This window comes from Numenius arquata, chromosome 1 (assembly GCF_964106895.1).
Source record: "Numenius arquata chromosome 1, bNumArq3.hap1.1, whole genome shotgun sequence".
Lineage (NCBI taxonomy): Eukaryota > Metazoa > Chordata > Aves > Charadriiformes > Scolopacidae > Numenius > Numenius arquata.
Genome location: NC_133576.1, coordinates 141176238 through 141189978, shown reverse-complemented (window position 1 = coordinate 141189978; position 13741 = coordinate 141176238). Strand labels below are relative to the sequence as shown.

General features: G+C 60.8%; 2 protein-coding genes and 1 pseudogene across 2 annotated transcripts; 2 read left to right on the top strand and 1 right to left on the bottom strand.

Annotated features, from left to right (window-relative positions):
- The first annotated feature begins 5985 nt into the window (after positions 1 to 5985).
- Positions 5986 to 6942, top strand: LOC141466457 (erythroblast NAD(P)(+)--arginine ADP-ribosyltransferase pseudogene; annotated as a pseudogene).
- A 1407-nt stretch (positions 6943 to 8349) lies between these two features.
- Positions 8350 to 10440, top strand: LOC141465711 (erythroblast NAD(P)(+)--arginine ADP-ribosyltransferase-like). The gene is made up of 3 exons (XM_074149284.1): positions 8350 to 9130; positions 9837 to 9875; positions 9963 to 10440. The coding sequence occupies exons 1-3, from the start codon at positions 8350 to 8352 to the stop codon at positions 10043 to 10045; spliced, it is 903 nt and encodes a 300-aa protein (XP_074005385.1). The 3' UTR covers positions 10046 to 10440.
- A 1299-nt stretch (positions 10441 to 11739) lies between these two features.
- LOC141471625 (interleukin-18-binding protein-like) lies at positions 11740 to 13330 on the bottom strand. The gene is made up of 5 exons (XM_074158235.1): positions 13309 to 13330; positions 12746 to 12814; positions 12472 to 12537; positions 12054 to 12183; positions 11740 to 11932 (listed from the first exon to the last, which is right to left on the bottom strand). Exons 1-5 carry the CDS (start codon positions 13328 to 13330, stop codon positions 11740 to 11742), a joined length of 480 nt encoding a protein of 159 aa, XP_074014336.1.
- Between the last annotated feature and the right edge of the window lie 411 nt (positions 13331 to 13741).

Below are 13741 nucleotides of genomic sequence, written 5' to 3'. Positions count from 1 at the left end.
CTGTTCATCTGCCTTTGATCCCGTTCCGTGTGTTCCTGACTCCAGAGCTGGAATCCAATTCCCATCCAATTCAAAGTCCGGTCTTGGACTTCCCCGGTGCCTGCCGGTGACATCATCTTGGGAGCTTGATACAGTTTTGTGTATATTGTGTCGATTTCATTATTTCCTTTTAATTTTAATATTAACATTTCATTAAAGTAGTTTAGTTCCTTCTAAACTGGTAAATCTCTGTATCTCTCCTCCTCTCCTTCTGGGAGCAAGAAGTGGGGGGAGAGTATCTGTCACCTGTAATAGGCCAATTTGTCACGTAATAGGCCAAAAAAAAAACGACAACAGGGCAATCAGACCCCTCCTAGGGGACACCCAGTGCTCCCCATGCCCTTTCCTGGCCAGTACCAGCCAATGCCAGGGGCTCAGAAAAGTCTGGGACATCCCTCTGGAAATCAGGGGTGGCAGAAGGGGTGGAGAAGGAGGAGGAAAAGGAGAAGGAAAAGGAGAGAAGCAGAGAAGGAGAAGGCGAAGGCGAAGGAGAAGGAGAAGGAAGAAGGAGAAGGAAAAAGGAAAAGGATTTTCCATCATTTACCAGCAGTCCTGGCAAACTGGGGAGGTCCCAGTTGACTGGTGTCTAGCAAATGTGATGCCCATCTACAAGAGGGGCCAGAAGGAGGGTCCAGGGAACTCCAGGCCTGTCAGTCTGACCTTGCTGCCTGGGAAGGTCATAGAACAGATCATCCTGAATGCCATCATGCGGCACATGAAGGACAACCAGGCAATCAGGCCTGATTCTATGCTGGTGGCCTCCTTGGCCACCTGGGCACGCTGCTGGCTCATATTCAGCCCCGGTCAACCAACACCCCCAGGTCCTTTTCCATGATGCAGCTCCAACTGCTCTTCGGCCAGCCTGGAGCGTCCATGGGGTTGGTGTGACACAAGGGTAGGACCCTTGGCCTTGTTGAACCTCAGGAGCCAGAGATCACTCAGCCAGAGTCAATCAAGCCATTATTTTATTGAGGGCTAATCAGTAAATGCGGGGGGTGTAAAATATTCCGTGAGCACAGATGGATCGGTCGCAAATGTTCTACCATTTCTGCACACGGAATCAGAGTGGGATACAAAGGTTTACGCCACAACTCGTTTCGTTCCTTATCAAGTTCCTTAAAGATCATCGAGTTCCAACCCCCCTGCCATGGGCAGGGACACCTCCACTAGAGCAGGTTGCTCAAAGCCCCATCCAGCCTGGCCTTAAACACCTCCAGGGATGGGGCAGCCACAGCTTCCCTGGGCAACCTGTTCCAGTGCCTCACCACCCTCACAGCAAAGAATTTCCTCCTAATATCTCATCTAAATCTCCCCTCTTCCAATTTAAAACCATTACCCCTTGTTCTGTCACTACATCTCCTGACAAAGAGTCCCTCTCCGGCTCTCCTGGAGGCTCCCTTCAGATATTGGAAGGCTGCTATGAGGTCTCCCCGGAGCCTTCTCTTCTCCAGGCTGAACAACCCCAGCTCTCAGCCTGTCTTCACAGGGGAGGTGCTCCATCCCTCATGACCGTCACGAACATCTCATATGTGGTCTCAAGTACTATATATATATTTGGTATTATAATGACATTATAATGAACAAAGTTCACACAAAGGACAGCATTTTGTCAAAAATCTGACAGACTGTTGGCTCAGGGTAGCAAATATGCAGCTTATCAGCTCCATAGGACCATCTCGTTCCCATCTCTGCTGTATGATCACAGAGCCCGGCTGCAGAATCTCCACTCTACTCCGCCTTCCATGCTGCTCTGCACGCAATAGTGCTCGGGGAACCTCCGCGGAACAGATTCCTCGCATACCAGCTGCAGCTGTATTCCACCCTGGAAACTTTTCATTTTTTATACCTTTCCTTAGTGTGTGAACAACGCTGTATTTTTAATACAAGTTTTAACTTCCAAGTCACTTTAGTAATTATCCCACGTGTGGTCATCCCCTCAGCTTCCTGTATGTATCTTAAATGTACATATCTAAGATCATTTAAAAAATCTAAAAATCAATATATAATATCATAGAATCATAGAATTCTCAAGGTTGGAAGGGACCTTTCAGATCATGGAGTCCCATAATCACAGAATCACATGGGGTTGGAAGGGCCCTCTGGAGATCATCTACTCCAACCCCCTGCCAGAGCAGGTCCACCCAGAGCAGGTTGCACAGGAACTTGTCCAGGTGGGTTTTGAATGTCTCCAGAGAAGGAGATTCCACCACCTCTCTGGGCAGCCTCTTCCAGGGCTCTGCCACCCTCAAAGTAAAGAAGTTCCTCCTCATGTTTAGGTGGAACTTCTTATATTCAAGTTTGTGAGTCCAACCATCAACCCAACACTGACAAACCCACCACTGACCCATGTCCCTCAGCACCACGTCTGCCCGGCTTTGAAATCCCTCCAGGGATGGTGACTCCACCACTGCCCTGGGCAGCCTCTTCCAAGGCTTCACAGCCCTTTCCAGGATGAAAATGTTCCAAATCTCCATCCTAACCCCCCCTGGCACAATGTGAGGCCATTTCCTCTTGTCACGTACCAACCCGTTGGTGCCAGATTTGGTGTCTCTCAGCCTCGGGGGGTAACTTTGAAAGAGGTCCCCACTTTGGGGACAGTCCCCACCGTGCAGCCAGCTGCTGGGGAGGGGGATCTCCACAGACCCCAATGGCTGCAGGTATTTATAGCACCACGGAGTTGGCTCACGGTCAGGTTTTCTGAAGCGTTCAGGCTGTTTCAGCCAATTATCAGCCCCATCTGCAGCCAAAACTTGGGGGGGGGGTTTGATTTTGGTGCTGGTCTCTCGCCGATGGCCTCACACAAGAGGATTAACTTGAACATGGTGGCTTCCCCCCATGTGGCACCAACGTCAGCTTCCCCTTCAAAATCCCCCACTTCACAGAATCACAGAATCTTCTAGTTTGGAAGGGACCTTCAAGATCATCTTGTCCAACCATCAACCTAACTGACAAAAATAAACACCCACAAAAACAATAAAATGCAACACCATCACTAAACCATGTCCCCCAGCACCACGTCAACCTGTCTTTTGAACACCTCCAGGGATGGTGCCTCAACCACCTCCCTGGGCAGCCCGTTCCAATGTCTGATAACCCTTTCAGTGAAAAAAATTTTTCCTAATATCCAGCCTGAACCTCCCCTGGCACAACTTGAGGCCGTTTCCTCTAGTCCTGTCGCACGTGACTTGGGAGAAGAGACTGACCTCCCCCCGGCTACCCTCTCCTTTCAGGGAGTTGTAGAGAGCAAGAAGGTCTCCCCTCAGCCTCCTTTTCTCCAGGCTGAACACCCCCAGCTCCCTCAGCTGCTCCTCACAAGACTTGTGCTCCAGACCCCTCACCAGCCTTGTTGCTCTTCTCTGGACCCGCTCCAGCACCTCGACGTCTTTTTTGTGGTAGGGGGCCCAAAACTGGCAAGAGCCCTGCGGGACCCTGCCCACTGCCCATGCCCCCCACCCCGGCACCAGGGCATTGCCCACCTCCGTCCCCTCTGGGGTGGGTAGCTTCTCGTTCACATCCTTCAGCTGGGAGCAGGGACCAATCCTCAGCATCCCCCCAGCTTCACTGGGGTCCCTGTCGCAGCCTCCTCCCTCTGCCCAGGGGGGACCTGCCACTGCTTCAACTGGGACGGGGGGTTCCCCAGAGGTGCCAGTGGCAGGGCATCCCAGATGATGGGCACCGGTCCAGGGGTGACCCAGAGGTGAGGGGTGATGACCCCAGCCCCTCCAGATGAGAAGAACCAGAAATGTCAGAGCATCCCGGTAGGAACCTCCTGGCCCCCGGTGCTATGGAAACTGGGTACTTGACCCCCCCAAACCCCCACTGTGAGTCCTCCAAGCAGTGGCTGGGGAGCGGGGAGGGATGGATGCCCCCGGCCGCCAGCACCATCAATGCCTCCGTGCCACCCATGTCAAACCACCCCGTCCTCAGCAGCGTGATGGAGGGGTGTGGGGCGGTCAGTGTGAGCACCATGCCCCAGCTCAGCAGGAAAAGGCAGAGCCCCCGGTGGGATTAAAACACCCAGATTAAAGCAACAGCAACGCATTCCATGGGGAGCTAAAAATAACCCCCTCTACCAGGACAGGTTGGGGGTGACCTGCTGGAGAGCAGCTCTGAGGAGAAAGACCTAGGAGTTCTGGTGGATAATAGGACGACCATGAGCCAGCAATGTGCCCTGGTGGCCAAGAAGGCCAATGGTCTCCTGGGGGGCATCAGGAAAAGTGTAACCAGCAGGTCGAGAGAGGTCATCCTCCCCCTCTGCTCTGCCCTGGGGAGGCCACAGCTGGAGCACTGGGACCAGTTCTGGGCTCCCCAGTTCCAGAAGGACAGGGAACTGCTGGAGAGGACACAGCAGAGGGCTACAAAGATGATGAGGGGTCTGGAGCATCTCTCTTAACGAGGAAAGGCTGAGGGACCTGGAGCTGTTCAGCTGGAGAAGAGAAGGCTGAGGGGGGATCTGATCAATGCCTATAAATAATTAAAGGATGGGTGTCAGGAGGATGGGGCCAGTCTTTTTCCAGTGGTGCCCAGGGACAGGATGAGAGGAAATGGGCACAAACTTGAGCACAAGAAGTTCCATCTCAACATGAGGAGGAACTTCTTCACTTTGAGGGTGGCAGAGCCCTGGAAGAGGCTGCCCAGAGAGGTGGTGGAGTCTCCTTCTCTGGAGACATTCAAAACCCGCCTGGACAATTTCCTGTCCAACCTGCTCTGGGTGACCCTGCTCTGGCAGGGGGTTGGAGTAGATGATCTCCAGAGGTCCCTTCCAACCCCAAGTGACTCTGGGGGTGTCCTGATTGTTCCCCAAAGCCGCACTACAAGGCAGCTGTGGGTGTTCTGGGTGTTTGGAGGAGGGCGGGGGGGGGGACACGGTAAAAATAACCGAGAGGGTGGAGGTGGGGGCTGGATCTGTGCCCGAGCCATCCCAGCCAGGGCTGCTAAAAAAAGAAAAAGTGACACTTCTCACCCCTCTGGCCGCAAACGGAGGGACGCCGGGAGTCGGAGTGCTGGGGGGGGGGGGACGGGACAGGGAGCAGCACCCCGACCCCTGTGCCTGCAGCAGAGAGAAGGTAACACTTCTCGCCGGGGTTCTCAGAGGGGTTCCTCCGGGTTGGGGACCTGTGGGCTACAGAGGGCCACGCTGCCCCATCTGTTGGGAGGGTTTAAGGCAAGTAAGAGGGTCAGGGGCTCAGCCGGTGCCGGGGTTGGGGTCTCGGCTGGTACCAGGGTCGGGGTCTCAGCCAGTGCCCGGAGGTGTGCCGAGCAGGGTGCCCCTGGCCAAGGATGCACCTGGAGGTGATTTCCCCCATCCTGCCCCCCCTGCTTCTCTCCACAGACCTTCCCAGGCCCCACTGCCCTCCCTGAGCTGACCTGGCTCTTGCTCTTCCAACTTCCCAGCTGCCTGGGGGGGGGACCAGATTCCTTCCCTGCCCATGGCACCACGGTGGTTGGGGGCTTCCCCCTGGGGCCATGAAATCATAGAATCACAGAATGGTTTGGGTGGGAAGGGACCTTAAAGCCCATCCAGTCCCACCCCCTTCCCTGGGCAGGGACACCTCCCACCAGAGCAGGTTGCTCCAAGCCCCCTCCAACCTGGCCTTGAACCCCTCCAGGGATGGGGCAGCCACAGCTGCTCTGGGCAACCTGGGCCAGGCTCTCACCACCCTCACAGCAAAGAACTTCTTCCCCAGAGCTCATCTTCCTCTCCCCTCTTTCAGTGTCAAACCCTTCCCCCTCCTCCTATGGCTCCCCTCCCTCATCCAGAGTCCCTCCCCATCTCTCCTGGAGCCCCTTTAGGGACTGGAAGGGGCTCCAAGGTCTCCCCGGAGCCTTCTCTTCTCCAGGCTGAACCCCCCCAACTCTCTCAGCCTGTCCTCACAGCAGAGGGGCTCCAGCCCTCCCAGCATCCCCATGGCCCTTCAATGGACTATTTCCAACAGGTCCATGTCCATGGAGCATCTGGTGCTGGGATTGGTGCTGCTGGCTGGGACCCTGGCCGCCGGCAACCCCCTGAACCTCAAGGCCATTGAGGAGAAGGTGCTGGACATGGCCCCCACCACCTTCGATGACCAGTACCGGGGCTGCAGCCGCATGATGGAGGAGGAGCTGGGGGAGCTCAACCGCACCGAGTTCACCAACAACAGCGTCTATGCCGACTACTGGACCAAGGCTGCTGCTGAATGGCGGAACCGGGGGGTTCGTGTCCCCCAGACACCGGCGCTGCGGACAGAGCATGCAGTGGCCATCATGGCGTACACCCTGCATGGAGGCTTGTACCAGACCTTCAACGGGGCCGTGCGCGAGGCCGGGCGCTCCCGCAGGGAATACCTGGACAACTTCCAGTTCAAGGTGCTGCATTTCCTCCTGACCCAGGCTCTGAGCATCCTGCAGAACGCCCAGTCCCGCCGCTGCCATCAGGTCTACCGGGGCGTCCAGGGCATCCGTTTCAGCGCCCGGCGCCAAGATCTCATCCGCTTTGGCCAATTCACCTCCACCTCCCTCCAGAACAAGAGTGCCCTGGACTTTGGCCAGGACACCTTCTTCTCGGTGTACACCTGCTATGGCATTCCCATCAGGGACTTCTCCTTCTACCCCAATGAGCAGGAGGTCCTCATCCCACCCTTTGAGAGATTCAAGGTCACCAACATCACCAAACATGGGGACAGAGCCTGCATCCACCTCCACTCCCAGGACACAATCAGCACCTACAACTGCGAATGGGTGAAAGGTGACATCCTCCGTGACAGTCCCTCCATCCCCCAGAATGGTCCCTCCATCCCCCAGAATGGTCCCTCCATTCTCAGAACATCCCTCCATCCTCTGAATGGTGAATCCATCACCCGGAATGGTTCATTCATGCCCCAGGAATGGTCCCTCCATCCCCCAGAACAGTCCCTGCATCCTTGAGACGGTCCCTCCATCCCCTGGGTCAGTCACTCCATTCCTTGGAATGGTTCCTCCATCCCCTGGGACATTCCCGTCATCCTCAGGATGGTCCCACCATCCCTCGGGACAGTCTCTCCATCCCTGGGGATGGTCCCTCCTTTCCCTGGGATGTCCCTCCATCCCTTGGGATGGTCTCTCCCTGCTGCCAGGTCCAGGGGACAGGGGGTGAGGGGTGGCCCCGTCCCACCAGCTCTGCCCGGAGAGGGGGACCTCGATCATGGGAAGGGGGATGGGGGGAGCTTGCTTTCAGGTGCACATCCTTGCACATCTCCAACACCTGCTATCCCCAGGGTTTGCACTGGGGGCCCTTGGTGGCATGACACAGCGTGGCATGGGGCAGGACAGAGTGGAACAGCGTGGCATGGTGGGGGGACAGCAGGGCACAGCATGGCGTGGTATGGCGTGGTGGGGGACAGCAGGGCACAGGACAGCTTGGCACCTTATGGCATGAAATGGCACGGCACAGTGTGACATTACATGGCACAGCGTAGCATGGCACGGCACGGAATGGGATGGCAGAGCGTGGCATGGTGTGGCACAGCTCGGCTGGTGAAACATGGGCAGTGGCACGTTAAAGGGAACCTGCCTGGGGCTGGAGGAAAAGGAAGAGGAGGAGGTGGGGGGTGGACAGACACAACTGGAGGAAACCATCGAGATTAAATAGAGGAAAACATCGAGGTTAAACAAAGGAACTCCAACAGGAGCCATCCCCCTTGAAGCACCCCAGCCCTTTCCGAGAAATTTCAGCGCCTTCCAGGAACAGAAGAAGGGGCTCCCGGGGCAGTGGGATGGACCACGAGGGCTGTGACCATCGCGCCGGCCACCGCTGAGATATAAACCCTTCCCCGAGGGTGCCCGGCTCACCCCGGGACAGGGTTAGACCCAGACTGGGCAGCGGCTGCAGGGAAGCTCCTCCATCCCAGGGCGAGAAGCGGCAGCAGAGAACCCTCCGGGACGGGTCTGGGGGTGAAACGTCGGGGCTTTGAGCATCAGGAGGGTTTGTCCATCAAAGGAGAGCTCTGCAAACCCCACTGCGGGCGTCACACACGGTTCCTGGGGAATTCACAGCAGGTTCCAGGGATTTTGGCTCCTTCCCGGCAGGTGGGTAACCAGGGTTTGCCCAAGGGCCCCGAGAAATCCTGGGGGAACATGAGGGGGCTGCAGCCATGAGGGGAACAGGGGGCTGCCCCCACCATACCCCGACTGTGAGTCCTCCAAGCAGTGCCTGGGGAGCGGGGAGGGATGGATGCCCCCACTGCCAGCGTTGTCAACCCCTCCATGCCACAACCTGCCCCGTCCTCAGAGCAGAGGGGCTCCAGCCATCGCAGCATCTCCATGGCTCCCCAATGGACCCTTTCCAACAGGTCCATGTCCATGGAGCATCTGGTGCTGGGATTGGTGCTGTTCGCCGGGACCCTGGCCCCCAGCAACCCCCAGTTCTTCAAGTCCATCAAGGAGATGAGGCTGGACATGGCCCCCACCTCCTTTGATGACCAGTACCAGGGCTGCAGCCGCATGATGGAGGAGGAGCTGGGGGAGCTCAACCGCACCGAGTTCGCCAGAAACAGCATCTACGCGGAGACCTGGACCAAGGCTGTTGCCGAATGGCAGAAGAAGGGTGGTCATGTCCCCAAGCCGACGGCGTTGCGGATGGAGCATGCAGTGGCCCTCCTGGCGTACACCCTGCAGGAACGCCTGTACCCGGAGTTCAACGCGGCCGTGCGTGAGGCTGGGCTCTCCCTCAGGGAATACCTGGACAACTTCCAGTTCAAGGCGCTGCATTTCCTCGTGATCCAGGCCCTGAGAATCCTGCGGGAAGCCCAGCCAAACTGCTACCAGGTCTACCGGGGCGTCCAGGGCATCCGCTTCACTGCCCAGCGCCAAGATCTCATCCGCTTTGGCCAATTTGCCTCCACCTCCTTCTTGAAGTCAGTTGCTGAGGACTTCGGCCAGGACACCTTCTTCTCGGTGTACACCTGCTATGGTGTTCCCATCAGGGACTTCTCCTTCTACCCCAATGAGCAGGAGGTCCTCATCCCACCCTTCGAGAGATTTGAGGTCACCAGCATCACCAAACAGGGGAAGAGTACCCACATCCAGCTCCACTCCAATGGCATATTCAGCAACTACAACTGTGAATGGGTGAAAGGTGACATCCCCTGTGACGGTCCCTCCATCCCCTGGGACTGTCCCTCCATCCCCCATGACAGTCCCTCCATCCCCTGGGTCGGTCTGTCTATCCCCTATAATGGTCCCTCCATTCCCTGGGATGTTCTCTCCATCCCTCAGGACAGTTCCTCCATCCCCTGTGATGGTCCCTCCATCCTTGGGACGGTCCCTCCATCCTCTGGGTCGGTCACTCCATCCCCCCAGAATGGTCCCTCTGTCCCCTGGGTTGGTCTGTCTATCCCCTGAGATGGTTCCTCCATTCCCTGGGATGGTCTCTTCATCCCTTGGGACGATTCCTCCATCCCTTGTGATGGTCTCTCCCCACTGCCAGGTCCAAGGGGTGGGGGGCGGGGGGTAGCCCCGTCCCACCAGCTCTGCCGGGAGAGGGGGACCTCAATCATGGGAAGGGGACAGGGGGAACTTGCCTTCAGGTGCGTGTCCTTGCACGTCTCCCACCCGTTTCCCCCCGCAGGGTTTGCACGGGGGGCCATTGGTGGCACGGCACAGCATGGCATGGGGCAGGACAGAGTGGAACAGCGTGGCATGGGGGGGAACAGCATGACATGGCATGGCACGGCACGGCATGGTATGGCACAGCATGGCACGGCATGGCACATTGTGGCACAGTGTGGCCCGGCCAGGCTGTGGTGAGGAGCCCCTGCAGACATTGTTGGTCTCTTTGGCAGAGAAGCGATGCCAGGACCAGCCGTGCGACTTCAGCGCAGGTGAGCCCGGAGCCCCCGCTGCCAATGGGGAGGGTGACCCCCGGACGGGCCCCCCCCCGGCTGCCCCTCAATCTCTGACCCCCCCAGGCAGGACCATCATCAGGGACCCCCCGCTCCTCTGGGGGCTCCTCCTGGCAGCCACGGCACTGGCAGCCACAGGGGGACCCTGAGCCCCGATGCCACCGCACCACAGCGAGGGAGAGGGGTCCAGGATGGAAGCCACCAGCATCATCGGGATGGCGGGATGAGAGGGGACAGCATTTGGGGCTGGGGGCACGGGGACAGCCCCGCTGCAGCCCTCGTGACCAGCTCAAGCCCTGCCATGGTGCCACCCATCCTGGGATGCACCAGCAGCCCTGGCGACACCGTCGGGGACCTTTGGCAGAGCTGCAGATGGGGTTTTTGGATGCAGCTGAGGGTGGGGTGTCCCCCCCACCAGGGATGGGGGTGGCCGTGGGTTTGGGAGGGGATGCAGTAGGGTTGGTTTTGGGGATGTCCCTGCCTGACCGGCTGCTCCCCTGCTTGCCTTCCCCCTGGCTCCGAGAGGAATAAAGACTCGCTGTGGAATGGGGGTGTCTCCGGGGGTTCCCTGCGGCTCCTTGGGCTGGGGGCAGTGCACCCACCCATATACATCCCCACTCCTCCCACATCCAGAGCATCCCACAGAGCCATGCCGGTGCCTCAGGTCCTGCTCTAAGGGTCCGTGGGAGGTGTCTCCTTTGGGGTCTGGTCCCCTGCCTCTCCTGTGGCTGCTCCTGGGGGTCACAGCCCCCCCGGAACTCAGGGGAGAAGGGAGGGGGCTGGCACCAGCCACCCCAGTCCCAATTCCCAAGAAAAGGGACTTGCCAGCACAAGACAGGGTGTTGGGGCTGCCCCATGGAGCAGCACGTGGGGCTCAGCAGAGCTGTGCTGGGGGACAGCCCTGACCCCCCTGGTGCAGAGGGGGACACAATGGGTCCAGCTCCCCGGGGGTCCCCACACACCAGGGCTCCCCACCCTCCTCCTTCTCCTCCAGGGCAGGGCGCAGCCGTGGGGCTGGGCATCCCTGGGGCAGGACTGTGGCTCTCCAGCCCCTCACCGGGGCAAGGAGGGGGTCAGGGATGGATCCTCCGGCCCCATCCTCTTGCCCGCCACCCTTTAGCTCTTGCTCAGCATCCATGAGATCCCCTCTCAGTCTGCTCTTCTCCAGCTGAACAGCCCCAGGTCCCTCAGCCTTTCCTCAGCAGAGACATGCTCCAGTCCCTCAGCATCCTTAGAGCTTCTGCTGGGCTCTCTCCAGCAGTTCCCTGTCCTTCTGGAACTGGGGAGCCCAGAACTGGTCCCAGTCCTCCAGCTCCCCAGTGCAGAGCAGAGGGGCAGGATGACCTCCCTCCACCTGCTGGTCACGCTCTTCTTGATGAACCCCAGGAGACCATTGGCCTTCTTGGCCACCAGGACACATCAGTGGCTCATGGTCCCCCTCCACCCTGTCCTGGTCCATGGGGTTATTCCTCCCCTGGGGCAGGACCCTGCACTTGCCCTCCTTGGATTTCATCTCTCCCTCCATCCTTGTCCCACGGCTGCCCCCTGAGCCCACGGGCAGCCCCGTCCCCAGGACACGGGTGACACTGGGCAGCCTTGATGCGCTTTAATAAACCCTGGGCTCCCACATTTGGCTGTGGGCAGGTCCCGGGGCCGGCCCGGCCATCGTCTCGGCTCGGGGCGCCAGGAGCCCCAGGCAGAGCGGGGCCGGCAGACGAGGGGCTGTGCGGACCCCCCCGGCAGGACACGCAGACAGCCCTCCACGGAGGTGTCCCGTCCCCAGGCAGTGGTGCAGGGGACCCGCACCACGGGGCGCTCACCCATCACCAGTTGCTCCCCACTCTCAGCCCAGTCCCCCGCTCTCGGTCGGGGTCAGTGCCGGGGCTGGTGCCGGGAGCAGCCACCGCAGGTCCCTGGTGGCCACGCCGAGGGGGCTGAGGAGCACGCAGGTGAAGTTGGTGTGAAGGTGCTGGGAGCCAAAGGAGTCCAAGTGCAGGTCGCGGCGCAGGGTCACCCCCGAGCCCCGCGGCTCCTCTCTGCGCACCCAGACGGGACACATCAGCATCGGCTCCACGACCCCTCCCCAGGGCTGGGGGACACGCTGTGAGCCCCAGAGCCCCGGGTCCCCCCTCAGGGCTCCCCCGACCCCGTACTCACAGCACCATCCCCTCGTGCACGGCCCCGTCCGGGTACAGCTTCTCCAGGAAGGAGCCGTTCCCCAGCCAGTAGAGCAGCGTGAGCTCGGGGAGGACGCTCACCGCCTCGCACGAGACCCTCACCTTCTCACCTGGAGGGGACACGGGACTCAGAGGGGCTGCGAGGGTCCCTGCTGCCCCCCCGGGCCAGCCTGCCACAGGAACAGCCAACCCCCCACCCCAAAGGGGAACATCCCCCACCTCACCAGCACCCAAAAAATCTCAGCTGCGTCCTCAAGTGGAGGATGCACCTCGTGTGTCTGATGGGGCTGGGGCAGGACCTGACCCCCCCCGTGCCTCCCCCCAGCGGGGGGTCTCACTGTAACACTCCCCCCTCCATCCCCACGCCATCCCTGCCATGGCCCCGGGGGGTCACTCACCTGGGCGGGGGGGCTCTGGCAGCATCCGCAGGTTGGTGATGCTGGGGGGCTGCAGGGCCATGGCAGCTGGGGGAGTAGAATGGGGTGATGGGGGGGGGGGGGCAATAGCTGCCCCCTGAGACCCCCCAGCTCCTGGGTGGGCAGGAGAGCAGGGTCCCACAGAGGGGGCGGGGGCACGGCTCAACCCCAGGAACCCCCACAGGCCCCTTGTTGGGGGGGGCACAGAGCTTGGACCTGGCCCTGCACCCCCGCCCCCCCAAGAGCCCCCACTTACCCGTGCAGGGGGAGGCCAGGGCCCAGCAGAGCAGGGGCAGGAGGAGCCGGGCGGGGGGACCGGGGGTCCCTGCGGGCACAGATGGGACTCAGCACCGGACACGCCGGGATGGATGCACCCCCCGAGCCTGGGACGGTTCCCCCCAGCATCTCCCCCCCAAAAATCCCCCCCCCCCCAGCATCCCTCACCAGTACTCCCTCACCCCAGCATCCCCCGCCCAGCACCCCCCCAGCATCCCCCAACGCCGGGACTGTCCCCCCCCCCCAGCACCCCCCAGAGCCCGGTATCCCCTGAGCCCCAGAACGCCCCCCCCCCCCGAGGCATCATCCCAGGCTCCCCCGAGGCTGGGACTGTGTCCCCCCCACCAGCATCCTCCCAGCCAGCCCCGGTGTCCCCCCCCAAGTATGTCCCATGCCGCGGAACGCCCCCCCCCGGAGGTATCATCCCAGTGTCCCCCAAGTCCCGGTGGATGCCACCCAAGGGTGCCCCGACCCGACACCCATTTCCCCCCCCACCCCAGTTTCCTCCCCCCCCCCCGGCCGCCCGTGTCCCCGTGTCCGTACGGGCAGGTCGCAGCGCAGCCATGGGGCGGCGGCGCTCGGGGCGGCGGCGATTTATGGGGCGGCCCCGGGGGCGGGGGGGGGGGCGGAGAGCCGCGGGGGGGGGAGCCCCGTGACTCACCGGGAACCGCCCTCGGGACCGGCCCCGGCACCGGGATCACCCCCTACCTGCCCACGGGCCCCGTGTCCCCATGTCCCCCAGCCCCCTGTGTCCTTCCCCGAGCCCCCCGTGCCCTGCCCAGTGTCCCCCCCCCATGTCCCCCGTGTCCTTCCCCGAGCCCCCCGTGCCGTGCCCAGTGTCCCCCCCTGTGTCCTTCCCCGAGCCCCCCGTGCCCAGTGTCCCCCCGTGTCCCCCAGCCCCCTGTGTCCTTCCCCGAGCCCCCCGTGCCCCCCAGCACCCCGTGCCTTTCCCCGACCCCCCATGCCCCTGGGACAT